The 26,702-nt window shown below is 42.3% G+C and overlaps 1 protein-coding gene across 7 annotated transcripts in view; it reads left to right on the plus strand.

Annotated features, from left to right (window-relative positions):
* The window catches only part of ZNF786 (zinc finger protein 786), a 36,186-nt gene extending 9,926 nt beyond the window's left edge, over positions 1–26,260 (plus strand). The window contains exons 1-6 of one of the 7 annotated variants that reach the window (XM_072818979.1): positions 2,141–2,203; positions 2,841–2,998; positions 4,848–5,026; positions 8,923–9,049; positions 19,260–19,412; positions 22,264–26,260. In XM_072818979.1, the coding sequence (XP_072675080.1) occupies positions 5,024–5,026; positions 8,923–9,049; positions 19,260–19,412; positions 22,264–24,350 (2,370 nt within the window). In that variant the 5' untranslated portion in view covers positions 2,141–2,203; positions 2,841–2,998; positions 4,848–5,023 and the 3' untranslated portion in view covers positions 24,351–26,260. Of the gene's footprint in view, positions 1–2,108; positions 2,204–2,494; positions 3,135–3,181; positions 3,307–4,847; positions 5,027–8,922; positions 9,050–19,259; positions 19,413–22,263 lie in introns of those variants that run through there. The other 6 variants (XM_072818978.1, XM_072818977.1, XM_072818980.1 and 3 more) reach the window with 6 other exon arrangements.
* Positions 26,261–26,702: the final 442 nt, after the last annotated feature.

A 26,702-nucleotide genomic window follows, 5' to 3' on the forward strand; every position in this document is an offset into this window, starting at 1 on the left:
TATTCCATTGAGTATTTGTTTCTGTACGTCAGTATGCTTTTCCTATATATTACTTCTAAATATCTAGTGCTATTTTATATGTTCTAAAGTTTCTGTAAGAGGTACCATACTGTATGTAATCTGCAACATGCGTTTTTATTCAACATTAATGCTATTCGTGTATGCTGTTTTTAGCTATAGTTCATTACTTTTGCTACTAGTTTGCAGTGTATGGGGAAAAACCCCCACAAGATACCCATCCTCTGGGTGATAGACATTTACATTGCTCACCTGTTTTTGCCCTTAAAACAGTGTTGCTGTAGAGTTTCCTAAATATGGCTCCTATGTAAATAATGCAAAAATAGCACCAAGGTAAGACTTGCTGGGTGATAGGATATGCACATCTTCCTAAGTAGATGCTGCATTTCCCTAACAAGATAGAACATTTTTGTGTATTTATTGCCTATTTATTTCCCCCCTACTTGTGAATTCAGTGTTCAGTATTTTTCACATTTTCCTCTGGGTAGTCTTTTGATATTTAGAAGTTAATTTATATTCTCTGGATGCTTTTCCTTGTTGCAAATATCTTTTCCCAGTTTGACCTGATTTTAGCTATGCTATTGTGTTTTTTTGATGTTAAAAGGTTTTAAATGTTAATCTAATTTAATGTATTGGTCTTTCCTTTGCACTTTGTACTTTTGATATTTTAAGACTATGTATATGAAAGTATTCAAGCAGCATTATTTATGGCCACATTTCTTCTTAAACTGCCCCTAATAATTTCATACTACCTTACCTCCTATGGGCTATGTTCTCCCAAAACTCATGTTGGAGTCAGGACAGGACTGTATTTGGACACAGGGCCTTTAGAGAGGCAATTGAGGTAAAATGAGTTCATTATGGGTGGGCCCTAGTCCAATGTGGAAAGATTAGTAGGGCACTGAACACCTAGAGAGAGGAACAACTTTGGGAGGACTCAGGAAGAAGGTGCCCATCTGCAAACCAAGGAGAGTCCTAGGAAAGCAACTCTGCTGACATCCTGATCTCAGACTTCTGGCCTCCAGAACTTAAGAAAGTTAATTTCTGTCTTTAACCTGCCCAGTCTGTGGTGCTTTGTTAGGGCAACGCTAGCAGATTAATGTTACCTTGAATTATATCCATTTAAGAATATAGTTGTAAAATAATGAGAAACACGGAACACTTTGATGTGGTAAGTGAAAAACAAAAAGTATGTGTGTCTCAGAACCATATAAAAAGTACATGTCTGTGGACAGGGACTGGAGATTTATATGAGGAAATAGAGCATTTCCATGAAAGTATCAGAATTATAAACAACTTTTATTTATTTTCAAATTTGCTTCATTGTTAAATTTCATACATTTTTAAAAAATTTATTAAAGAAAACCTGTAAGGTGGGGTAGCAATTACATATATCTCAGCACTTCAACCACGCAGGGTGCTTAAGAGTGAAAGACGGGTAAATTTAAGGTCCATTTCACATATAGATTATAAGACAATTTCTCTGATTTTAGATACCGTAAGTCCATGGGGTCAGCGATGCCAGGTGTCTGACTCCCTGAGAATGAATTCCCAACCTCCCGGGCCCCTGGCGGAAGGATTCTGAGACACACTGCACACATTCAGCGTGCCCGGCAGGACCGACTCCCCATTCCGCATTGCGGGGAGCTGCTCCTTGACCCCCGCGGCCGGCTCCCCTCCCTCGCCTTGTCCCCGGGATGGCCTCACAGACCATCCTACCTTGGCCTGGGGTCCCCTTAGGGTAGGAATCCAATCAATCCCCGCATTCCCTTTCCGTCCCGGGCTCAGGGAAGAGCAAGTCTCTTCCCCACTTGCAGCTCCCTCTGCACGTCCACCTGTCGCTCTCCCTCTCTCCAGAGCCTTTTAGCGCTTCTGGGTCTGGGTCTCTGGTTTGGAAACTCCCGCAGGGCGCCAGGACCCACCACCCACCTCGCTGCTGCTGCAGGAAGCCGAGCCTAGGCGGCTGCGGCGACAACCAAGGGCTCCTCCGGGGCGCTGGGGGCGCTGTGGGGCGGGGCCGCGCTCAAGTCCCGGCGTGCCCCGCGCGGGGGCGGGCCTGCGGGGCTGGGCGGGGCGAGAGGCCGCGCGCCGTGGGGAGGTGTCGCGGGCCGCCGGGGGTGTCGGTTGGGCGACTCGGGGCGGGGGCCGGGCGGGGGCGCGGAGGGCCATGGCCGAGCCGGCTCCGGTAAGAAAGGCTACCCGCGCGGACGCCGGGGTCGGGGCGGGTCTTGGGGCTCCGGCTTGGCGGGCACCCATGGGGTCCTCGCGGGGCGGCAGCGGGGGGCGGGGCAGCGGAGTCTGGGTGCGGCGCGAGGCTCCGCGTGTCAGGAGCTGGGGGCCCCCGCGTCCGGGGCTCGGCGGCGGCCGCGCGCCCGCCCGCCCGCCCCCTGAGCTGCGGGTCGCGTCTCGGCCGGGGGCGGACGGGGGACGGGGGACGGGGGACGGGGGAGGGATCTGTCCAGAGCCCGCGGTGCGTGTCAGCTCTGCCACTTTGACATCGCAGTTACTGAATTCACAGCAAATGTTTTGAAAGATTTAAGATTTTGAGGGTTGAGGTGATTGCCCGTCCGCGGCTCGAATCAGATAATTCAGCCGCTAACTTTGTGCTGAGTGTAAGGAGGAAGGAGGACGGCTTGGAGGGAGTAGAATAGGATGTAGAAACCTAGGCAGAGTGCACATACTTGATTATTTAATGTCTGTTGCACTCGAGGTTTACAGGGATGGCCATTACGGGTTTGTTTGTTTGTTTAATTAGACACTTGTCTATTGACCATTTTTCCTGACTGCTAAACGAATTCCTAAAGTTATTTATTTCCAAATAGCGTTAACAGTCTCCACTAAGAAAACAATATCTAGGATTAAATATTCAAAGGATACGCAACACCTTTGTGGAGAAATTATAAATAAATGGGAAATAACCAGGCCTACAGATGGAAAGACTGAATACAGTAAAAATGATGCTTTTCTTCCAAGTTAATATGTAAGTCTACTGCAGTTTTATTAAAATGGCAGATTTTTGTGAATTTAGACAAACGTTCTGAATTTCATCTGGAAAAATAAAGGTCAAAAGTATGATTCTGAAAAAAAGAACAACGAAAGGCGAATTGCCCTACCAGGTAATAAAACTTACTATAAGCCCATAGAATTATTACAGTGCTGTTTTGTGCAGGAGTAGACACACAGAGCAGTGGAAACCCAAAGAGAATCCAGATGCAGACTATACTGGGTTGAATAGTGTCTCCCCAAAATCCGTTCTTTCTGGAACTTCAGATTGTGACCTTATCAGAAGTAAGTTTGTTGCAGATTTAATTGGTTAAAATGAGACGATATCAGAATAGGGTTGGTTATTAATCCAGTGTGACTGGTATCTTTATAAGCAGGGATACAGAGACTCAGACATGCAAAGTGAGAATAGCCTGTTACAGTAGAGACAAAGATTGGAATTATGCACCTTTGAGTCAAGAAATGCCAAGGATGTGGCCAGCCACTACCAGAAGCTAAGGGAAAGCCTTGGAACAGATTCTCCCCTAGAGGCTCAGAGACAGCATGGCCCTGCTGACACCTTGATGACAGACTTCTAGCCACTAGAACTATAAGAGAATGTATTTTATTATTTTAAACCACCCAGTTGGGGTACTTTGTTACAGAAGCTTTCAGAAAGTAATACAGAGAACTTCAAAGCCAATGTTGGGACAACTGACTTTTCCAGTTGGAAAAAAGCATTAAAGTAGATTATCACTGTATACCATAAAAAATTATATTCTAGATAAATTTAAAATCTAAACATGAAAAGCAAAACTTAAGCCTATTGGAAGAAAATTGTAGAATATCTTTGTAACCTAGATAAAGAAAAATTTTTTAAAACAGAAAGCAAAACGACCTAAGGAAAGATTGATACCTTTGCATTGAAACCAAAAATTTATATACAATATAAGCATAAAAAACGGCTATACACAAGGAGAAAGTATTTGTAACCTAGTTTGCTCAACAGTTAATCAGTATCAAATTACATAAAGGGGGAACCTGGGTGGTTCAGTTGGTTTGGCATCCAGCTCAGTTTCAGCTAAGGTCTTAATCCCAGGGTCATGAGATCAAGCCCCAAGTCAGGCTCTGAGCTTAGCACAGAGTCTGCTTAAGACTTTTGCTCCCTCTCTCCCCCCATCAAATAAATCTTTTTTTTAAATTACATAAAGTAAGTCCCAGAAATGAAATGACAAGTGACCCATTAAAAACATAGGCAAAGAAAAAAAAAAAACATAGGCAAAGGATCTGAACATGCAGTTAAGAGATCTGAAAACAAATGGTCAATCGGTAAAAGAATGGATTAAAAATTGTGACATATTCAGCCAATGGAACATGACACAAAATTAAATTCTCTGTATATCAACATGGACAGATCTCAAATGTTGAGTGAAAAATGCAAGCTGCAGTATAATAAAGGATTTGTGCATAAAAGACAAAGCAATACTTATTTATAGTTACTTAGGTGTATGTAAAAATTAAAAACACACACTGAAAAGTTACATGCATCATAATGTTTGCTTCTTGGAAGAAAAAATAGGACTGAGTATAAAAACTGTTGCGGGATCCCTGGGTGGTTCAGCAGTTTAGCGCCTGCCTTTGGCCCAGGGCGCGGTCCTGGAGTCCCGGGATCGAGTTCTGCGTTGGGCTCCCAGCATGGAGCCTGCTTCTCCCACTGCTGGTGTCTTTGCCTCTCTCTCACTAAGTCTATCCTGAATAAATAAATAAAATCTAAAAAAAAAAAAAAAAAAAGAACAGTGTTGATGAGGGACTAAAATGGACTTGAGTTTCTTTCTTTTTTTTTTAAGATTTTATTTATTTATTCATAAGAGACAGAGAGAGAGGCAGAGACATAAGCAGAGGGAGAAGCAGGCTCCCCGCGGTGAATCTGGTGCAAGACTCAATCCCAGGACCATGGGATCACCACCTGAGCCGAAGGCAGAAGCTCCAGCTACCTTCAGTTTGTCTCCTAGAGTTGAGCCTTATGGTTTGCCTCCATCTCTTTGTCTTTTTTTTTTTTTTTCTGTCAGTGACATGTTACGAAGTAAAGAACTTAATGAAAGCACAGTTTTATGCATGTTAAATTATTAAAAAATAAACTATCTTGAAAACTACCTGAAATTTGCTAATGGAATTGGGTACAAGGAGTAGTGCTTGTGAATTATTGTGAAGTGGAAGGACCATTATCTGAAATCAGTTGGAAAGTTGTAACACCAGGTGTGGATAGGTAGGGTTTATAAAACAAGGTACTCTGAGGTAGCTCGGAGATTCTTCAAGAGTATGCATATGTATATTCCCACTCGGCTCTCTTTGTTCAGCTAGCACAGTTTGTTACCCTTGCCACTACTGGCATTCTGTACTGGATAATTTTGTGTTGTGGGGGGCTTATCTTGTGCATTGTAGGATGTTTATTGGCATCCTTGGCTTCTCCCCATTAGATGCAAGTAGCAGTCCCCACCCAATCATGACAAAAATGTCCCTAGATATTGCCGAATGGCCCCTCAGGTAAAATTGTCCCTAGGTAGAACTGACCTCAATTTTCTCACGGACAAAATTGCATATAAGCAAGTGAAAAATTTTGTGGCAAATTATTCCCTATGTTAATCAATCATGCTAGAGCAAATTCACATTTTTAAAAACAGTAGAAATGACTTTCACTAAACTTAAAATAATTTCTTTTTTTCTTAAAATAATTTCTATTTTAAATGTAAAGGAATTATTTAAAAACATAAATCCAAGTTTCATATTGAATATAACAAAAGTGAATAAAAATAAAAGTTAACACAGGCTGTACTTTAATACCCAAGAAAAATAAACACATGGCAAAACATTTGGAGTTAAATCCGATTTAAAGAAAACAATAGGGGTGCCTGACTGGCTCAGTTGGTAGTGCATGTTACAACTCTTGATCTTGGAGTTGTGAGTTCAAGTCCCACATTGGGTGTAGAGATTACCTAAAAGAATGAAAGACTTTTTAAAAAGTATATTTTGAAAAAAGCCAAGTAATTAGAATACTTTAACAAATATATAGTTTACATGTTTCTAGTTACATACCTTAGAAAGTGTTCAATTTATCCAAGGCCATCACAATACAAAATAAAAATGTTTTATATTTTATTTTTTTAAAGATTTTATTTATTCATGAGAGACACACAGAGAGGCAGAGACATAGGTAGAGGGAGAAGCAGGCTCCTCACAGGGATCCCAGTGTGGGTTTTTTTGTTTTGTATTTTTTTTAATGTTTTAAACACATTTGCATGCATTATTTTTTCTAACACATTGTTTTGAAAAGTAGTGAAATTCAAAACCAATTCTTGATAAACTCTTAGTATTCTAGGAACAAGAGACATCGGGATGCCTGGGTGGCTCAGCAGTTGAGTATCTGCCTTTGGCTCTGTTTGTGATCCAGGAGTTCGGGGATTAAGTCCCACATCGGGCTCCCTGCATGGAGTCTGCTTCTCCTTTTGCCTATGTCTCTTCCTCTCTCTGTGTGTCTCTCATGAATAAATAAATAAAATCTTTAAAAAGGGGGGGGGCACCTGGATGGCTCAGTGGTTGGGTGTCTGCCTTCAGTTCAGGGCATGATCCCAGAATCTGGGATCAAGTCCCACATCGGGCTCCTTACGGGCAGCCTTCTTCTCCCTCTGCCTGTGTCTCTGCCTCTCTCTGTGTCTCTCATAAATAAATAAATAAATAAAATATTTTTAAAAAGAGGCATCTTGATGTTAATAAGTCAAAGGAAACCAAAAAATATTACTTGTAAACCACTACAAACACTTCCTTTGAAGAATAAGATGCATGCTATCATCACTATTACTTGATATCATTCCATCCAGTACAGTAAAAAAGTCAGGCTTAAATCATTAAAAGAAATGTTAATTTGTAGATCTCCTTCTCTATGTAGACACTCCAAGGCAGTCAATTGAAAGTGTTAGCCAACAAGGGAATTCATTTCCAAAATAAACATAAAAATTAACTTTCCAAGCTTTCATAATTAGAAAATTTAGTGGGATAAACCCCTCAAACATGGTAACAACAACATAACCCCTCTACAGTCCCTAGGATTTAATAAGAATATCAAGAATTATATAAGGTCTATATGAAGAAAGCTAAATTTTACTGAAGCACATAAAAATGTCTAATAAATGAGATGTCTCTGGGTGGAAAGATCCCATATTTTAGAGATCCAGTTCTTCCAAAATTAATATGTTAGGCATATTCCTAAATCCCAATAGAATTTGTATACGTTTGACAAAATAATATCTTTGCTTATGTATATAGAAAACAGACAAATTCAAGACACTTTCCCTGTGGAAAATGATGGAGGTGGTGGTGAATGACTGTGTCCTCTTAAATAGCAAAATATCTGATAAAACTATAAGAATTAAACTGTGCAGTATTGGAGCAAAAAATAGATGCATTCACCAGTAGAACAAGAATATATCCAAGTATAAATGGATATATAGTTAATGAAAAACTATCCCAAATCAATGATAAAAGAATATTCAATGAATTTTATAACAAGCTGAATATCCACTTATGAAAAGAATTCTATCCTTTCTTGTTATGATATGCAGAAATAAGCTCCAGATGGAAAAAAAGTCTAATTCTAATAAAAGTTGTATGAATGTTATGAAGAATTTAGGAGAATATTTTATAATTTTAGAATAAGAAGTCTTCCAAACAAGATACTAAACCCTGAAGCCACAAAAGAGGTTCTCCTGAAAAGTATAATACAAGAAAAAAGCAGTGTGAGGGGCGCCTGAGTAGACAGACATGCACAAAGATGTGGAATGCACCCCCCCCCCACTGAAAGTATGAAAAGGTTGCTAGGCCTCACAAATTAATGCAAATTAAAAGAATGAATACAGTTTTTTACCCATCACATTGGCAAAAAAAAAAAAAAGTTTAAGAACAACCTGTGCTGGCAAAGGTGTAAAGAAAGAAGTCTCATTAACAACAGCAGAAATGCCGAATTCTTTTTGGAAGGCAATTGGATGGTATTTATTAAACAACATGTTTAATACCTTTTGATTTAGTAGTTCTCCTTTTTAGGTTTTATCTTACAGAGGTAAAAGCATCAATATATCAGGGAGCATATCAGAGCATTGTTTGTAATTTATAAGGGAAAAGGAAACAATGTATGTACCATCACAGGGTGGGGTGTGGGGTGGTGGTGGTGGTGTATATATACCCACCTCATGAAATATAATGCAATTTACAAAAACCTGGTTTTGCCTATACACATTGACCTGGAAAGATACCTGTAATATATTAAGTGAAGGAAGTTATGCAGTGATTTATTCACCCTTTTAAATTTTTTTTTTATTTTTTTAAAGATTTTATTTATTCATGAGAGACAGAGGCAGAGACACAGGCAGAGGGGGAAGCAGGCTCCATGCTGGGAGCCTGATGTGGGACTCAATCCCGGGTCTCCAGGATCACGCTCTGGGCTGAAGATGGCACTAAACTGCTGAGCCACCCAGGCTGCCTTCAACCTTGTTTAAAAAAAAGAAAAGAAAAATTCTTTACTATCCATATGTGTATATAGTTTGAACAAGCATCAAGAGCTCTGGGCAGTGTAGTGGTTAACAGCAGAACCACAAGGCTGCAGTGGGGGAAGGAGTAGTTCCCAAGGAAGAAGTTGCTAAATAGACAAAAACAGTGTCCACTACTAAAGTTATTTTTTTACAATTGAGGAGGAGGAGCACTTGGCTGGCTCAAGGATAGAGCATATGACTCTGGATCTCAAGGTTGTGAGTTCGAGCCTCACCTTGGAGATAAGAGTTTACCTTTAAAAAAAAAAAGAAGCAAAAATAACTTGATGAGAAGGAGTTGAAGTCCTTTTGAAGTACTAATACCTATATATGTCTATAATTTCAGCTACCTCTGACTTTTGAGGATGTTGCTATTTATTTCTCTGAGCACGAATGGCCGAATCTAGAGGCATGGCAGAAGGAGCTTTACAAGCATGTAATGAGAACCAATTATGAGATTCTTGTTTCTCTAGGTAAGAAGTGTTCAATTTTATGGGTAAGTCCTAGAACTGGGTCTGGGAGAGGTGTCAGTCACTTGGTGCTACTGTTTGTTATGTCAGATTTCTCAGAAATTAACTCAGAAAGGTATTTTTTACCCAGGAGTCCTGTTTGTTAATACCTTGTAAGCACTGCTAATCCTACTCAGGGGTACACATTGTGATGTGAGAATATTCAAGACTGTTTGATGTGTATTGTGGTCAGAAGTAACTAAGTCAGGGCTTTTAGTCACCAATACTGGTTGCTGTGATTTCCATATGGGAGCACTCCTGGCTCGTGTCCATAATGTGCCCATATATCTTTACCCTAGGATGTCCCTACCTGTCAGTTTTTACAGTGGGGTCTGTATAACTCAGAAAAGCTAGAATATTTCCCTGCAAAGAGATTTCGTAAGGCTATACCCTGAAATGTTTAACAGCAGTTGTCTCGTCATGGTTATGGTAATGGGTTCTTTTTAGCTTTCTTACTTGGTCTTTGTGTGTATATATATATATATATATATATATATATATAGACAGAGGAGGGGCAAGATGGCGGAAGAGTAGGGTCCCAAAATCACCTGTTCCCACCAGATTACCTAGATAACTCAAATCATCCTGAAAACCTACGAATTCAGTCTGAGATTTAAAGAGAGAACAGCTGGAATGCTATTATGAGAAGAGTTCACAATTCTATCAAGGTAGGAAGACGGAAAAAAATAAATAAATAAAAAGCATCCAAGGGGGAGGGGCCCCACCAGGAGCCGGCTAAGGCCGTGTGTCGAGTGCCCCCAGGACAGGAGAGCCCATGCCCGCAGGAGCAGGAGCTTCACTAAACTTCCCAGACGGAAAGGCACAGGGAGCTCAGGCAGGACCCTAGGAGGGGGGGGATGCCAACAGGCTCCCAGGGACACCAACAGAGGACCTGCACCCCGGGGAGAGCGCCCCACACCCTGCTGCCGAACTCCCTAAAGGGCTGCAGCGCGTGCCCCGCGGGGCCTGGGAGCAGCTCGAAGGGGCTCGGGTGGAGTCTCCGCCTGGAGGGGGCTGCGTGACCATTGAGCGGGATTCCAGCAAAGCAGGCCGTGAAGCCCGGGGCGCTGGGGCCCAGGATAAGGCGCTCCCCCCGGGACACGCGGAGGCCAGGAGGACACAGGGCAGCAAGGACGCTCCTGCCGCAGGAGCGGGCCCTGAGCTATGCAGATCCTTGGCCCGCCCCCAGAGCATCCAGGTCCCTGCAGACTGAGAGCTGTGGCAGTTACCGCGGGAGCTGACTCCAGAGCTGGAGAGCTGGCCACCGCCACTGTTGTTGTTCCTCCTGGGGCCTCACAGGATAAACAACCCCCACTGAGCCTCACAGTGGCCTCACAGTATAAACAGGATAAACAACTCCCACTAAGCCTTGCACCAGGCAGGGCTGAGCAGCTACCCCAGGTGCTCACACCTGAGAATCAGCACAGCGGCCCCTCCCCCAGAAGATCAGCTAGATGGACAGGGGAAAAGCAAATTATTGACCAAGCAGCACTGGAAAGTTCCAGGGGAAGTCGAGGGATTTACAGTATATAGAATCAGAGGATACTCCACTTTTTTTGTTTTCTGTTTGCTTCCCCCCACCCCTTTTTTTCTCTTCTTTTCTTTTTTCTCTTCTCCCTTTTTCTCCTTTTCCCAGTACAACTTGTTTTTGGCCACTCTGCACTGAGCAAAATGACTGGAAGGAAAAATTCACCTCAAAAGAAAGAATCAGAAACAGTCCTCTCTCCCACAGAGTTACAAAATTTGGATTACAATTCAGTGTCAGAAAGCCAATTCAGAAGCACAATTATAAAGCTACTGGTGGCTCTAGAAAAAAGCATAAAGGACTCAAAGAGACTTAATGACTGCAGAATTTAGATCTAATCAGGCAGAAATTAAAAATCAAATAAATGAGATGCAATCCAAACTAGAGGTCCTAACGACAAGGGTTAACGAGATAGAAGAACAAGTGAGTGACGTAGAAGACAAGTTGTGGCAAAGAGGGAAAATGAGGAAAAAAGAAGAAAACAAAAGATTGTGAAGATAGGTTAAGGGAAATAAATGACAGCCTCAGAAGGAAAAATCTACGTTTAATTGAGGTTCCCAAGGGCGCCAAAAGGGACAGAGGTCCAGAATATGTATTTGAACAAATCATAGCTGAAAACTTTCCTAATCTGGGAAGGGAAACAGGCATTCAGATCCAGAATATACAGCGATACCCCCCCCAAAAAAAAACAAAACGCTCAACACCTCGACATTTACTAGCGAAGCTTACAAATGCCAAAGAAAAGATCCTTAAAGCGGCAAGAGACAAGAAATCTCTAACATTTATGGGGAGAAATATTAGATTAACAGCAGATCTCTCCACAGAGACCTGGCAGGCCAGAAAGGGCTGGCAGGATATATTCAGGGTCCTAAAAGAGAAGAACATGCAGCCAAGAATACTTTATCCAGCAAGGCTCTCATTCAGAATAGGAGAGATAAAGAGCTTCCAAGATAGGCAGGAACTGAAAGAATATGTGACCACGAAGCCAGCTCTGCAACAAATACTAAGGGGGATTCTGTAATAGAGGAAGTCCAAGGGAACAATCCACAAAAACAGGGACTGAATAGGTATCATGATGACACTAAATTCATATCTTTCAATAGTAACTCTGAATGTGAATTGGCTTAATGACCCCATCAAAAGGCCCAGGGTTTCAGACTCGATAAAAAAGCAAGACCCATCTATTTGCTGTCTACAAGAGACTCATTTTAGACAGAAGGACACCTACAGCCTGAAAATAAAAGGTTGGAGAACCATTTACCATTCAGATGGCCCTCAAAGGAAAGCAGGGGTAGCCATCCTTACATCAGATAAACTAAAATTTATCCTGAAAACTGTAGTGAGAGATGAAGACACTATATCATACTTAAATCATACTTAAAGGATCTATCCAACAAGATGACATAAAAATCATCAATATTTATGCCCTGAATGTGGGAGCTGCCAAGTACATCAATCAATTAATAAACAGTTAAGAGATAATTAGATAATACACTTTTTACTTGGTGACTTGAACGTAGCGCTTTCTACAATTGACAGGTATTCTAAGCACAACATCTCCAAAGAAACAAGAGCTTTAAATGATACACTGGACCAGATGGATTTCACAGATATTTACAGAACTTTACATCCAAATGTAATTGAATACACATTCTTCTCAAGTGCACATGGAACTTTCGCCAGAATAGACTACATACTGGGTCACAAATCAGGTCTTTTCTTTTCTTTTAATAAATCAGGTCTTAACCGATACCAAAAGATTGGGATCGTCCCCTGCATATTTTCAGACCATAATGCTTTGAAATTAGAACTAAATCACAAGAAGAAGTTTGGAAGGATTTCAAGCAAGTGGAAGTTAAGGACCATCCTGCTAAAAGATGAAAGGGTCAACCAGGAAATTAGAGAAGAATTAAAAAGATTCATGGAAACTAATGAGAATGAAGATATAACCATTCAAAATCTTTGGGATACAGCAAAAGCAGTCCTGAGGGGGAAATACATCGCAATACAAGCATCTATCCAAACACTGGAAAGAACTCAAAGACAAAAGCTAATCTTGCACCTAAAGGAGCTGGAGAAAAAACAGCAAATAGATCCTACACCCAGCAGAAGAAGAGAGTTAATAAAGATTCGCGGAGAACTCCATGAAATAGAGACCAGAAGAACTGTTGAACAGATCAACAAAACCAAGAGGTGGTTCTTTGAAAGAATTAATTAGATAAACCATTAGACAGCCTTATTAAAAAGAAGAGAGAAAAGACTCAAATTAATAAAATCATGAATGAGAAAGGAGAGATCACCACAAACACCAAGGAAATACAAACGATTTTAAAAACATAATATGAGCAGCTATACGCCAGTAAATTAGGCAAACTACCAAAACTGGAACGGGAAGAAATAGAAAACCTTAACAGGCCAATAACCAGGGAGGAAATTGAAGGAGTCATCATCAAAAACCTCCCAAGAGGGGGATCCCTGGGTGGCTCAGCAGTTTGGCGCCTGCCTTTGGCCCAGGGCGCGATCCTGGAGTCCCGGGATCGAGTCCCACGTCGGGCTCCCGGCATGGAGCCTGCTTCTCCCTCTGCCCCCCCCTTTCTCTCCTCTGTGTCTATCATAAATAAATAAATAAATAAATAAATAAATAAATAAATATTTTTAAAAAATAAGCAAGAATGATCAAAATATTAAAATATTAAACAAACAAACAAACAAAAAAACTCCCAAGACACAAAAATCCAGGGCCAGATGGCTTCCCTGGGGAATGCTATCAAACGTTGAAAGAAAAAACCATACCTATTCTACTAAAGCTGTTCCGAAAGATAGAAAGAGATGGAATACTTCCAAACTTGTTCTATGAGGCCAGCATCACCTGAATTCCAAAACCAGACAAAGGCCCCACCAAAAAGGAGAATTATAGGCCAATATCCCTGATGAACATGGATGCAAAAATTCTCGAAGAGATACTAGCCAATAGGATCCAACTATACATTAAGAAGATTATTCACCATGACCAAGTGGGATTTATCCCCAAGATGCAAGGCTGGTTCAACACTTGTAAAGCAATCAATGTGATTGATCAGATCAGCAAGAGAAAAAGCAAGAACCATAGGATCCTCTCAATAGATTCAGAGAAAGCATTTGACAAAATATAGCATCCATTCCTGATCAAAACTCTTCAGAGTGTAGGGATAGAGGGAACATTCCTCAACATCTTAAAAGCCATCTACGAAAATCCCACAGCAAATATCATTCTCAATGGGGAAGCACTGGGAGCCTTTCCCCTAAGATCAGGAACAAGACAGGGATGTCCACTCTCACCACTGCTATTCAATGTAGTACTGGAAGTCCTAGCCTCAGCAATCAGACAACAAAAAGACATTAAAGGCATTCAAATCGGCAAAGAAGAAGTCAAACTCTCCCTCTTTGCAGATGACACGATACTCTACATAGAATACCCAAAACACTCCACCCCAAGATTGCTAGGACTCATACAGCAATTTGGCACTGTGGCAGGATACAAAATCAATGCCCAGAAGTCAGTGGCATTTCTATACACTAACAATGAGACTGAAGAAAGAAAAAATTAAGGAGTCAATCTCACTTACAATTGCACCCAAAAGCATAAAATACCTAGGAATAAATCTAACCAAAGAAGTAAAGGATCTATACCCTAAAAACTACAGAACACTTTTGAAAGAAACTGAAGAAGATACAAAGAGAAGGAAAAATATTCCATGCTCATGGATTGGAAGAATTAATATTGGGAAAATGTCAATGTGACCCAGGCCAATTTACACGTTTAATGCAATCCCTATCAAAATACCATGGACTTTCTTCAGGGAGTTAGAACAAATTATTTTAAGATTTGTGTGGAATCACAAAAGACCCCGAATAGCCAGGGGAATTTTAAAAAAGAAAACCATATCTGGGGGCATCACAATGCCAGATTTCAGGTTGTACTACAAAGCTGTGGTCATCAAGACAGTGTGGTACTGGCACAAAAACAGACACATAGATCAATGGAACAGAATAGAGAACCCAGAAGTGGACCCTGAACTTTATGGCCAACTAATATTCGATAAAGGAAGAAAGACTATCCATTGGAAGAAAGACAGTCTCTTCAATAAATGGTGCTGGGAAAATTGGACATCCACATGCAGAAGAATGAAACTAGACCACTCTCATTCACCATACACAAAAATAAGCTCAAAATGGATGAAAGATCTAAATGTGAGACAAGGTCCCATCAAAATCCTAGAGGTGAACACAGGCAACACCCTTTTTGAACTTGGCCACAGTAACTTCTTGCAAGATACATTCACGAAGGCAAAAGAAACAAAAGCAAAAATGAACTATTGGGACTTCATCAAGATAAGAAGCTTTTGCACAGCAAAGGATATAGTCAACAAAACTCAAAGACAACCTACAGAATGGGAGAAGATATTTGCAAATGACGTATCAGATAAAGGGTTAGTTTCCAAGATCTATAAAGAACTTCTTAAACTCAACACCAAAGAAACAAACAATCCAATCCTGAAATGGGCAAAAGACATGAACAGAAATCTCACAGAGGAAGACATAGACATGGCCAACATGCATATGAGAAAATGCTCTGCATCACTTGCCATCAGGGAAATACAAATCAAAACCACAATAAGATACCACCTCACACCAGTGAGAATGGGGAAAATTAACAAGGCAGGAAACCACAAATGTTGGAGAGGATGCGGAGAAAAGGGAACCCTCTTACACTGTTGGTGGGAATGTGAACTGGTGCAGCCACTCTGGAAAACCGTGTGGAGGTTCCTCAAAGAGTTAAAAATAGATCTGCCCTACAACCCAGCAGTTGCACTGCTGGGGATTTACCCAAAAGATACAGATGCAATGAAACACTGGGACACCTGCACCCTGATGTTTCTAGCAGCAATGTCCACAATAGCCAAACTGTGGAAGGAGCATCAGTGTCCATCGAAAGATGAATGGATAAAGAAGATGTGGTATATGTATACAATGGAATATTACTCAGCCATTAGAAATGACAAATACCCACCATTTGCTTCGACGTGGTTGGAACTGGAGGGTATTATGCTGAGTGAAATAAGTCAGTTGGAGTAGGACAAACATTATATGGTCTCATTCATTTGGGCAATATAGAAAATAGTGACAGGGAATATAGGGGAAAGGAGGAAAAATGAGTGGGAAATATCAGAAAGGGAGACAGAACATGAGAGACTCCTAACTCTGGGCAACAAACTAGGGGTGGTAGAAAGGGAGGTGGGTGGGGGGTTGGGGTGACTGGGTGATGGGCCCTGAGGGGGGCACTTGACGGATGAGCACTTGGTGTTATTCTATATGTTGGCAAATTGAACACCAATAAAAACTAAATATATAAAAAAGTAAAAAAAATAATATATACATATATATTACATGTGTATATATACACGTGCATATACAATATACACATATACACATATATGTATATACATATATACGATATATACATATATACAAATATATATACATTTTATGTATCAAATGAATGATAATCTTTGCTTCCTCCTCACTCCTGCACTTGTTAATTGCCCAAGGCCACCATTGTTAACCTTTTTTGTTTTAGTTCTTACTGTGCTTGTCTCCAATCTATCATGCTTACATCCCTATTACTTGATTTATCAAGTTTAGCAGCATTACTTATTGCTATGAAAAATGAGGCATTAACTCACTTAAACTTTCTTTCTGCTATCTCCTTTTTTCCATTTTTCCTAAATTTTGTTTTTTTTCATGCCTCTATTGGATACATTTATAATTCAAATTTCTAGTTCAAGTTCCATCAACTTTATATCTCTTGTTTCCTTCAGTGTATGAAGAGAATGCAGTTAGTTCTTCTGCGCTTCCTGCCACCTCTCTGGCTACCTCCTCGCGGTCATATGACTTCCTTTATATTGCAAGGTTTCTAATACTTTATATCTATTCCATTGCCATAAGTAAGTTTTCCAGTCTTTATGTATACAGTGTTGTTTCTAAAACACAATCTTAGACATTATGTATTTTTATTGTTGCCAAAGAACCAATTAAAGTAATTGAATCTGTAGAGAAAGAAATATAATCCTATATTGTTAATCCTGTTCCACCCCAAAATTATGTCCCAAACATCAGGATCAAATGGATTCAAATTGGTATATCATTGTGGGTTTAATTTAAATTTCCTTAATAATTAATGATGGTGAGCATCTTTTCATTTGCATATTTTCTTAGGAGAAATGTCTATTCAAATACTTTGCCCATTTTTAAATTGGTATATTTGTCTTTTTGTTATTTTTAAGAGTTCTCTGTTCTGGATACCAGAACATTATCAGATATATGATTCACAGGTACTTTCTCCCATTCTGTGGATTGTCTCTTCACTTTCTTGATGGGTATCCTTTGAAGCACAGAAGTTTTTAATTTTTATGAAGTCCAGTTTCTTTTCTCTTGTGTTGCTTGAGCTTTTGGTGTCATACTTAAGAAACCATTGCCTGATCCAGTTACAAAGATTTACTTTTATGTTTTCTTCTGAGAGACTTATAGTTTCAGTGCTTACATTTAGGTCTTTGATCCATTGTTAGTTAATTTTTATATATGGTGTGAGGTAGGGATCCAACATCTTTTGCATATGGATATCCCAACAGCATTTGTTGAAAAAACTGTTCGTTTCCCCGTTGAATTCTCTTGCCATCCTTTGGGAAAATCAATTGACCATAAATGGAGAAGTTTTATTTCTGAATTCTCAATTCTGTTTCATTGATCTGTATGTTTATCTTCATGCCAATACCACACTGTTTTTTTTTTTTTTTTTACCACACTGTTTTGATTACCATTATCAGTTTGTCAATTTCTGCAAAAAAAAAAAAAAAGTATGTTGGATTTGGGGAATATTGTTATCTTAATAATGTTAAGCCTTCCTATTCATAAATGTTGAGATATCTATTTATTAATCACCTTTAAAATCACTTTCAACAATATTTTAATTTTTACTGTATAAGTGTTACTTTTTTTTATTTAGTTTATTCTTTAGTGTGTTATTCTTTCTGGTGTTAATGTAAATTGAATTATTTTCTTGGTTTTATTTATATATTTTTTATTTTTATTATTTTAAAAGATGCTGGGATTTCAACAGATGAAGACTGAGAATAGGTATATGGATTTAAATAAAAGAGTGATTCCTTTTCTCATGAATTCTTGGAGATTGAAGGCAGATTTCAGAGGGCAAGGAGGAATCTAGAACAATGATCAGTCTCCACATGTACTACATCACTTTGACATTTTAACCCTGAGGCATTAGGCTGACCCTCTTTCTCTGATATGAACCATACACTGGTCTCCCTTTAACAATCTATGAAGCATACTTTAGGTTCTGTTAAATAGACATTATTTTTAAAAAGTTTTACTTGAAAATATGTAAAATAAACATTGCTTATAGGGAAATGGGGTCACATATTAGAGAATCTTGTAACTATTTTCATTTGCTTATTTCATTGCTTGCAACACTTCATTACAACACTTTTTTATTCTAACAGAACTCCACCATGTTTGGGTTTGTGATTAACACTGTAACCAGTGGACTTCTGACAATATTTCAGCTGGAAAGCTACCTACTTTGAAATTATCTAGGACAGGCATTCCGGTTTTTTAAAAAATTTTATTTATTTATTCATGAGAGACACAGAGAAAGAGGCAGAGACACAGGCAGTGGGAGAAGCAGGCTCTATGCAGGGAGCCCTATGGGACTTGATCCTGGGTCCCCAGGATCACGTCCTGGGCTGAAGCCGTGCTAAACCACTAAGCCACCCAGGCATCCCAAGGCATTCCAGTTCTTATTTTCACAACCCCCCCCCCTTTTTTTCACAAACCCGTTTTTTAAAAAAAAAATTTTATTGGAGTTCAATTTGCCAACATATAGCATAACACCCAGTGCTCATCCTGCCAAGTGCCCCTTCATTGCCCATCACCCAGTCACCCCAATGCCCCCCGCCCCTTGTTGCTTCCACTACCCCTTGTTCATTTCCCAGAGTTAGGTGTCTCATGTTTTGTCACCCTCGCTGGTATTTTCACTCATTTTCTCTCCTTTCCCTTTATTCCCTTTCACTAATTTTTATATTCCCCAAATGAATGAGACCATATAATGATAAACCCTCTTTCTTCCCATGGTATCTGCAGTACTATTCCACCATTCTCAAAGCATGCTAATAGTGAGTTTTATGAAACCCATGACAATACATACTGCTAGGCATATGGGGACCAAGACAGGATTTAAATAGTACAACTGATTTAACAGGTCCAGATAGATTAGGAAGTACAGTTAGGATGTGTGGGCAGTTTTGCTCCTCCTTGCATAAACCTGTAATCTATTTTTTGACATCTTGTCTCATACATTTTCCCAGGAGTATATTTTTTAATAAATTTATTTTTTATTGGTTTTCAATTTGCCAACATATAGAATAACACCCAGTGCTCATCCTGTCAAGTGCCCACCTCAGTGCCGGTCACCCAGTCACCCCCATCCCCCGCCCACCTCCCCAGGAGTACATTTTGAAACATAAAAGCAACTCCATGTGTTTTAAACTTAGTGCTGAAAGAAACCAAAGTACCCTGTCTGACTTCTTTGTGCAGATGGCAGACTTCCCAAACCAGAACTAATATCCTGGATTGAACAGGGGAGAGAGTTCTTCAAGAACTGGGGAGAATCACAGAAATCAGGAAACATAATTTGCCCTTCTGCTGATTTGCAATTTGATCCAGTTATCGGGGGACATCTGCTTTGGGGTGAGTATTAAGAATGTAGGGCCCTATCCTTAAGACATCACAATGTGTATCTTTGTTCAGTTCTCTGATCTCATCTTCCTGCTTGTCTGGGCTGAAGCTTGACATCTGTGTATTCTAGAGAAACACAAAGTATAGTAGTTAGGAGTATGGGTTCTAGAGTCTGTGTCTGGATCTTGTCTTTTCTGGGTCACCTTGGACAAGTTGTTCAACCTATCTATATTTCAATTTCCTGACCTATAAGATGAAGATAATAAATAAAAGTACCTATATTATAGGACTATATACGTTAACATATGTAAAGTGTTAAAGTGATACATGAAACACAGTAAGAGCTCAGTAAATGTAAGCTATTGCTAGTAGTAGGGAGGGCGAGGGGGACAGTGGCAGGAATCAGAGACTGGTTATCCAAATTCTAGGAAGCAAAATTGCTTCCTTCCTATCTGGAGACTGTTGACTTTACTTGAATACCTAAAATTAGGTCTCCTCTGTTTTTTCTTGTTATGATGGGAGAGTCTGGGATTTTTGGATTCTTTTTAAAAAATATTTATGTTAGGGACACCTGAGTGGCTCGGTGGTTGGGCGCCTCCCTTCGGCCTGGGGAATGATCCTGGGGTCCCAGAATCAAGTCCTGCATTGGGCTCCCTGCATGGGGTCTGCTTCTCCCTCTGTCTGTGTCTCTCCCTCTCTGTGTGTGTCTCTCATGAATAAATAATTAAAATCTTTAAAAATATATTTATTTCATTTATTTGAGAGAGAGAGAGAACAAGCGGGGTGGGACACAGGGCAAAGGCAGAGGGAAAGAATCTCAAGCAGACTCCCTGCTGAGTGTAGAGCCCGACTCGGGGCTCGATCTTAAAACCCCAAGATCATGACCTGAGCCAAAACCAAGAGTTGGTTGCTCAACCGACAGAGCCACCCAGGTGCCCCTGAGATTTTTGGATTCTTAAAAGTCAGCATTAAAGTATGGAATGAGAAAGCCAATGGGAGCATCATTCCAAGAAATGTCAACAGTATGTTTAGTTTTTTGCTGTTTCTTTCTGGATAATGAGTTTTGCTCCACAAGTTATTTCAATTTTTACCCCCTGTTATCAGTTCTTCCAGAAAACCTTTTTAAAAGGTTTTTGGGCATAGGGATGAGGAGTGGAGACCAGAGCCTAGGCCCTGCTGCCTGGCCTTAGGGACAGCCCTTTGGTCACATGAAACTGTGGTGTTAGGGCCTATTAGTGACAGTGCTGCCATGACTTCTTGACTCCAGGAATGTCTGCACATCAAAATGGCACAAGTCTGGGATCTCTGGGTGGCGCAGTGGTTTAGTGCCTGCCTTTGGCCCAGGGCACGATCCTGGAGACCCGGGATCGAATCCCACGTCGGGCTCCCGGTGCATGGAGCCTGCTTCTCCCTCTGCCTGTGTCTCTGCCTCTCTCTCTCTCTGTGTGTGTGACTATCATAAATAAATAAAAATTTTTAAAAAATGGCACAAGTCTGATGGTCCTGTAGTCATGGGGGTGATGAGCACTTACAGGTGCTTGTGGTATGCCAGGCACATGCGCAGCACCATACATGCGGGAAGTCACTTTATAATCATGACCACCATTTGTCCTGTTGCTTCCCTGTGTCTGTCCCTGTGTCTACAGAAGAAGGAAACAAAGCCAAGAGAACTTAGCTTGACAAAGGCTACACAGTAGAGAGATGGGATTTGAACCCAGACAGTCTGATTCCAAAGCTTTGGCCCTATGTTTAGGCCCTGTATTTTCTTTTTTCTTTTTCTTTTTCTTTTTTTTTTTTAAGATTTTATTTATTTATTCATGAGAAACAGAGAGACAGAGAGGTAGAGACACAGGCAGAGGGAGAAGCAGGCTCCGTGCAGGGAGCCCCATGTGGGACTCAATCCCAGGTCCCCAAGTTCATGCCCTGGGCCGAAGGTGGTGCTAAACTGCTGAGCCACCTAGGCTGTCCTTCTTCTTTCCTTTTTTAAAGTTTTATTTATTTATTTATTTATTTATTTATTAAAATAAATTTATTTTTTATTGGTGTTCAATTTGTCAATATACAGAATAACACACAGTGCTCATCCCATCAAGTGCCCACCTCAGTGCCCATCACCCAGTCACCCCCATCCCCCTCCCCTTCCATCACCCCTAGTTCATTTCCCAGAGTTAGGAGTCTTTCATGTTCTGTCTCCCTTTCTGATATTTCCCACTTATTTTTTCTCCTTTTCCCTTTATTCCCTTTCACTATTTTTTTTATTCCCTAAATGAATGAGACCATATAATGTTTGTCCTTCTCCGATTGACTTATTTCACTCAGCATAATACCCTCCAGTTCCATCCACGTCGAAGCAAATGGTGGGTATTTGTCATTTCTAATGGCTGAGTAATATTCCATTGTATACATAGATCACATCTTCTTTATCCATTCATCTTTCGATGGACACCGAGGCTCCTCCCACAGTTTGGCTATTGTGGACATTGCTGCTATAAACATCGGGGTGCAGGTATCCTGGCGTTTCATTGTAAAGTTTTATTTATTTAAGTAATCTCTACACCCAGTGTGGGGCTTGAACTCATGACTGCGAGATAAGAGTCACATGCTCTTTCAACCTAGCCAGCCAGGTACCCCTATATTTTCTTCTTTAAAGATACATATTTTTTCAGTTTAGTTTTAGCGCTCTCACTAAACTCTCAGCCATGAAATAGAACCACATTGAAATGTCCCTGGTTGTGGAGCTCAGTGGGAGCTGGGTTCCCAGGTCCCCAGAGGTCACCATCACCTCTCCCTTTCCTGGTGACATAAGCCTTTAGTCATGCCACAGACAGGAATATACTGACTGAATTTTTGTTTCCCATTTCAGGAAGCCAACAAGCTGTGAATTCCGTAGAAGCTAAATGCCTTTTCCAAGTAGATCCACTAGAGGGCCAGTGCTTCTCTAAACCTTCAGGAGGAGTAGGAGGAGGTATTTCCTTCAGGCCTGACCAAAGCGTGGCCCTCATGAACCCACACAGACATGATACGCAGGCTCCATTTCCAGTAGTCCACAGTTCCAGGGAGCCTACCCAAAGAGAAGGAATCTCAAGTCCTAGAACTCTGGGTCTCCCTGGCTTCCAGGAAGTTCCCTCCTGGGAGGGCACCCAGCACCCTTGTGCTGTCTGTGGAGAAAGCTTTTGGAAGAAGGACCACTTAGAGAAGCATGAGGGGAGCCACCTGAAAGACCAGCCACGTAGGTCCTGGAAGAAGTTACGCAAACAAGCTGATCCACAGCAACAGCGGAGCCTCCCTCAGTGTCAGAGGCGCTTCCCATGTCACGATTGTGGGAGGAGCTTCCGCCTGAAGCAGTATTTGCTTAGACATCTGGCTGTCCACGCAGGGAAGAGTCCCCTGCAGTGCCCTGAATGTAAAATGTGCCTCCCGCACAAGCAGACACTTCTCAGCCACCGCCTGTGGCACAAGGAGAGGCCTTCCCAGGGCCCCGGATATGACAAGAGCGGTCTCCCAAAGAGCAGCGTGCAGGCCCCGCCCAGCCAGCCCAGCGGGGAGAGGTCAGTCTGCGGTGGAGAAGGCGAGGGGGCCCTGTCCGGGGAGGCTGAGCTGGCCCGCGTGCCGTCGGGAGGGAAGCCAGACCCCGGATGGGCGGGTGACGAGTGCCGCCACGCCGAGAGGCCCGCGGAGGCCCTGCAGCGCCGCCCCGAGAGGCCGTTCGTTTGCGTGGAGTGTGGTAAGCGCTTCACCGCACGGTCCAGGCTGGCCATCCACAGCAGGATACACACGGGAGAGAAGCCCTTCCAGTGCCCCGAGTGTGACAAGAGTTTCCGCCTGCGCGGCCTGCTGAGGGCCCACCAGCGTGCGCACGGTGGCGAGAGTCCGTTCTCCTGCAGGAAGTGTGGCAAGGGCTTTGCCAAGCAGTGTAAGCTCGCGGAGCACGCCCGCCTGCACAGCGGGGAGAAGCCGTTCTGGTGTGCGGCTTGCGGCAGGAGCTTCCGCCAGAGGGGCCAGCTGCTAAGGCACGAGCGCCTGCACACAGACGAGAAGCCCTTCCAGTGCCCCGAGTGCGAACTGAGCTTCCGACTGAAGAGCATGTTGAGGGCACACCGGCTGTGCCACGGCGGGCAGAGGCCATTCTCCTGCGCGGAGTGCGGCCGTGGCTTCACGCACCAGTGCAAGCTCCGCGAGCACCTGCGGGTGCACAGCGGGGAGAGGCCCTTCCAGTGCCCCGAGTGTGACAAGAGCTTCCGCCTGAAGGGCATCCTGCAGGCGCACCGGCGCACGCACAGCAAGGAGCGGCCCTTCTCGTGCGGGGAGTGCGGCAAGGGCTTCACCCGCCAGTCCAAGCTCACCGAGCACTTCCGCGTGCACAGTGGGGAGAGGCCGTTTCAGTGCCCTGCCTGCGACCGGAGCTTCCGCCTGAAGGGGCAGCTCCTGAGCCACCAGCGCCTGCACACCGGGGAGAGACCCTTCCAGTGCCCTGAGTGCGGCAAGAGCTACCGAGTCAAGGCGGACATGAAGGCGCACCAGCTGCTGCACGGCGGGGAGATGCCCTTCTCCTGCGAGTGCGGCAAAGGCTTTGCCAAGCAGTCCAAGCTCATCGAACACGTCAGGACGCACACGGGGGAGAAGCCTTTCCAGTGTCCCAAATGTGACAAGAGCTTCCGCCTAAAGGCCCAGCTGCTCAGCCACCAAGGCCTGCACACCGGGGAGAGGCCTTTCCGCTGCCCCGAGTGTGGTAAGAACTTCCGGGAGAAGGGACACATGCTGCGGCACCAGCGCATCCATAGGCCTGAGAGGCCGTTTGCCTGTGGCGACTGTGGGAAGGGCTTCATTTATAAGTCCAAACTCGCGGAACATGTCCGAGTGCACACAAAATCCTACAGTGCTCCCAGTGAGCCTGACATTAAGAAAAGGCTTAGCCAGCTGTTTGCAATGATAGAGGCTGACTGGAGTTGAGGCCAGGTAGGGCATCCAGAGCCTTCAGCAGAGTTGATGTTGCCGCCTGGGAAGCCACAGCAGCCACGGCCAGACCAACTAGGGGACAGAGTTTAGGAACAGAGGTCCTTTTTTTTTTTTTTTTTTTTTTAGCAAGAGGGTGACCTGAGTTAGGAATTTGGGAAACCGTACAGCAGGATTTTCTTTTCTTTTTTTTATTTATAATAAATTTATTTTTTATTGGTGTTCAATTTGCCAATATACAGAATAACACCCAGTGCTCATCCCGTCAAGTGCCCCCCTCAGGGCCCGTCACCCAGTCACCCCCACCCCCCGCCCACCTCCCCTTCCACCACCCCTAGTTCGTTTCCCAGAGTTAGGAGTCTTTATGTTCTGTTTCCCTTTCTGATATTTCCCACACATTTCTTCTCCCTTCCCTTATATTCCCTTTCACTATTATTTATATTCCCCAAATGAATGAGACCATATAATGTTTGTCCTTCTCCGATTGACTCATTTCACTCAGCATAATACCCTCCAGGTCCATCCACGTTGAAGCAAATGGTGGGTATTTGTCATTTCTAATAGCTGAGTAATATTCCATTGTATACATAAACCACATCTTCTTTATCCATCATCTTTCGATGGACACCGAGGCTCCTTCCACAGCGTGGCTATTGCGGACATTGCTGCTAGAAACATCGGGGTGCAGGTGTCTCGGCGTTTCATTGCATCTGTATCTTTGGGGTAAATCCCCAACAGTGCAATTGCTGGGTCATAGGGCAGATCTATTTTTAACTCTTTGAGGAACCTCCACACAGTTTTCCAGAGTGGCTGCACCAGTTCACATTCCCACCAACAGCACACAGGATTTTCTCAAACGGATCACCAGTTATACTTCCTATCCATTGATAAAAGAGTTATCTATTCTTCCTACCATCCTGAGTGGTAAACCCCCACCCCCACTCCCTCTCCCCCCACCTGCCAAATGCTAAGCTAGCTCTGAAATCCCAGTTTGAACTAAGTCCCTCCAGTATTGTTCTCAGAGCTGAGTGGCTCTTAAATGCCCACTTGACTTTTTCACAGTATGGTCCTCAATTGGGGGATTTAAATCCAGTGAATTTTGTCGCAGGCCTGATATGATGTTGGATTTGGTTTTCATTCATTTATTTTGAAACTGATAGCAATAAAATGAATTCTCTGAATCCCAGTCTGTGTGAATGCTGAGGTCTCACGGCACATCCATGGGGGTGCATAGCTCCCCCTAAGGAAAAGCTGATAATTTCAGCCAAGTTTTGGCTCAGCTGAGTTGAAGAAAATAAAAGCAGGGGTGCTAAGATGTTTGGGACTAGAATTTAGATAAGAAATGGATTGGGACAGGAAGTATGGGTTTGGGAACTGCAAAACAGAGACGCTGTTCAAAGCCAGACAGTGAATGAGATGCCCAAGAGGGACTAAGTGGTGACTAAAATCTGAGTGAAGAGAAAATAACAAAGCCAAGGGGCGCCTGGCTGGCTCAGTGGGTAGGGCATGTGACTGTTGATCTCAGGGTTGTGAGTTCGAGCCCCACATTGGGTGTGCAGATTACTTAAAAATAAAATCCTTGGGAAAACAAATTAATAAAACCAAACAGCTTTGTCATGCAGCTCTGCAGGCAACAACAGTTTAGGTGGAGAATTGTCAAGCGCATGTTAAAAGTAAACATAATAAGTGGAAGTCCAGGAAACTACCCCGTTTGTTACATGAGGTGAAGGTTGTATGAGCACAGAGTATTTGTACTTCAGGGACAGGAGTGTGCTTCATGACTTTGTGAGGGTTCATGTTTCATGTAAAAGACCTGAAATTCTGAGGGATGACAGAAAATGAGACTGTTGCTAAACTGTAACAGATGTTACAATAAAACAATGTTTTATGCATTGTGTCCTCTGGAACACTATCTCCAAAGATTCTTTTTTAAAAAAAGGAAAAGGGTCACCTGGGTGGCTCAGTTGGTTAGCATCTGACTTGATTTTGTCTTGGGTCATGATCTCAAGGTTGTGAGATTGAGCCCTGCATCAGGCTCCATGCTGGGCAAAGAGCCTGTTTAAGATTGTCTCACACTCTCCCTCTCTGAAAAAAAAAAAAAAAAAAAAAATTTTAATGTTAAGGAAAGAAGTACATGGCCAATTAAAGTAAAATAGTTATCCCCCATCATCACCCCCCCACACACACACAGTCTGTGGCTCACCTAAGAGGAAGACCTGATATGTCATATATTCTTATATTGGGAATATATTTGACCTTGGGATTCTTTCTTTTTCGAAAACATTTACTATGATCTTGTAGACACAGAGTTCTGCAGGATTCACTTTGAAAAACATGACTGAAGAGCAA

Source organism: Canis lupus (assembly GCF_048164855.1).
Source record: "Canis lupus baileyi chromosome 15 unlocalized genomic scaffold, mCanLup2.hap1 SUPER_15_unloc_1, whole genome shotgun sequence".
Taxonomy (NCBI): Eukaryota; Metazoa; Chordata; class Mammalia; order Carnivora; family Canidae; genus Canis; species Canis lupus.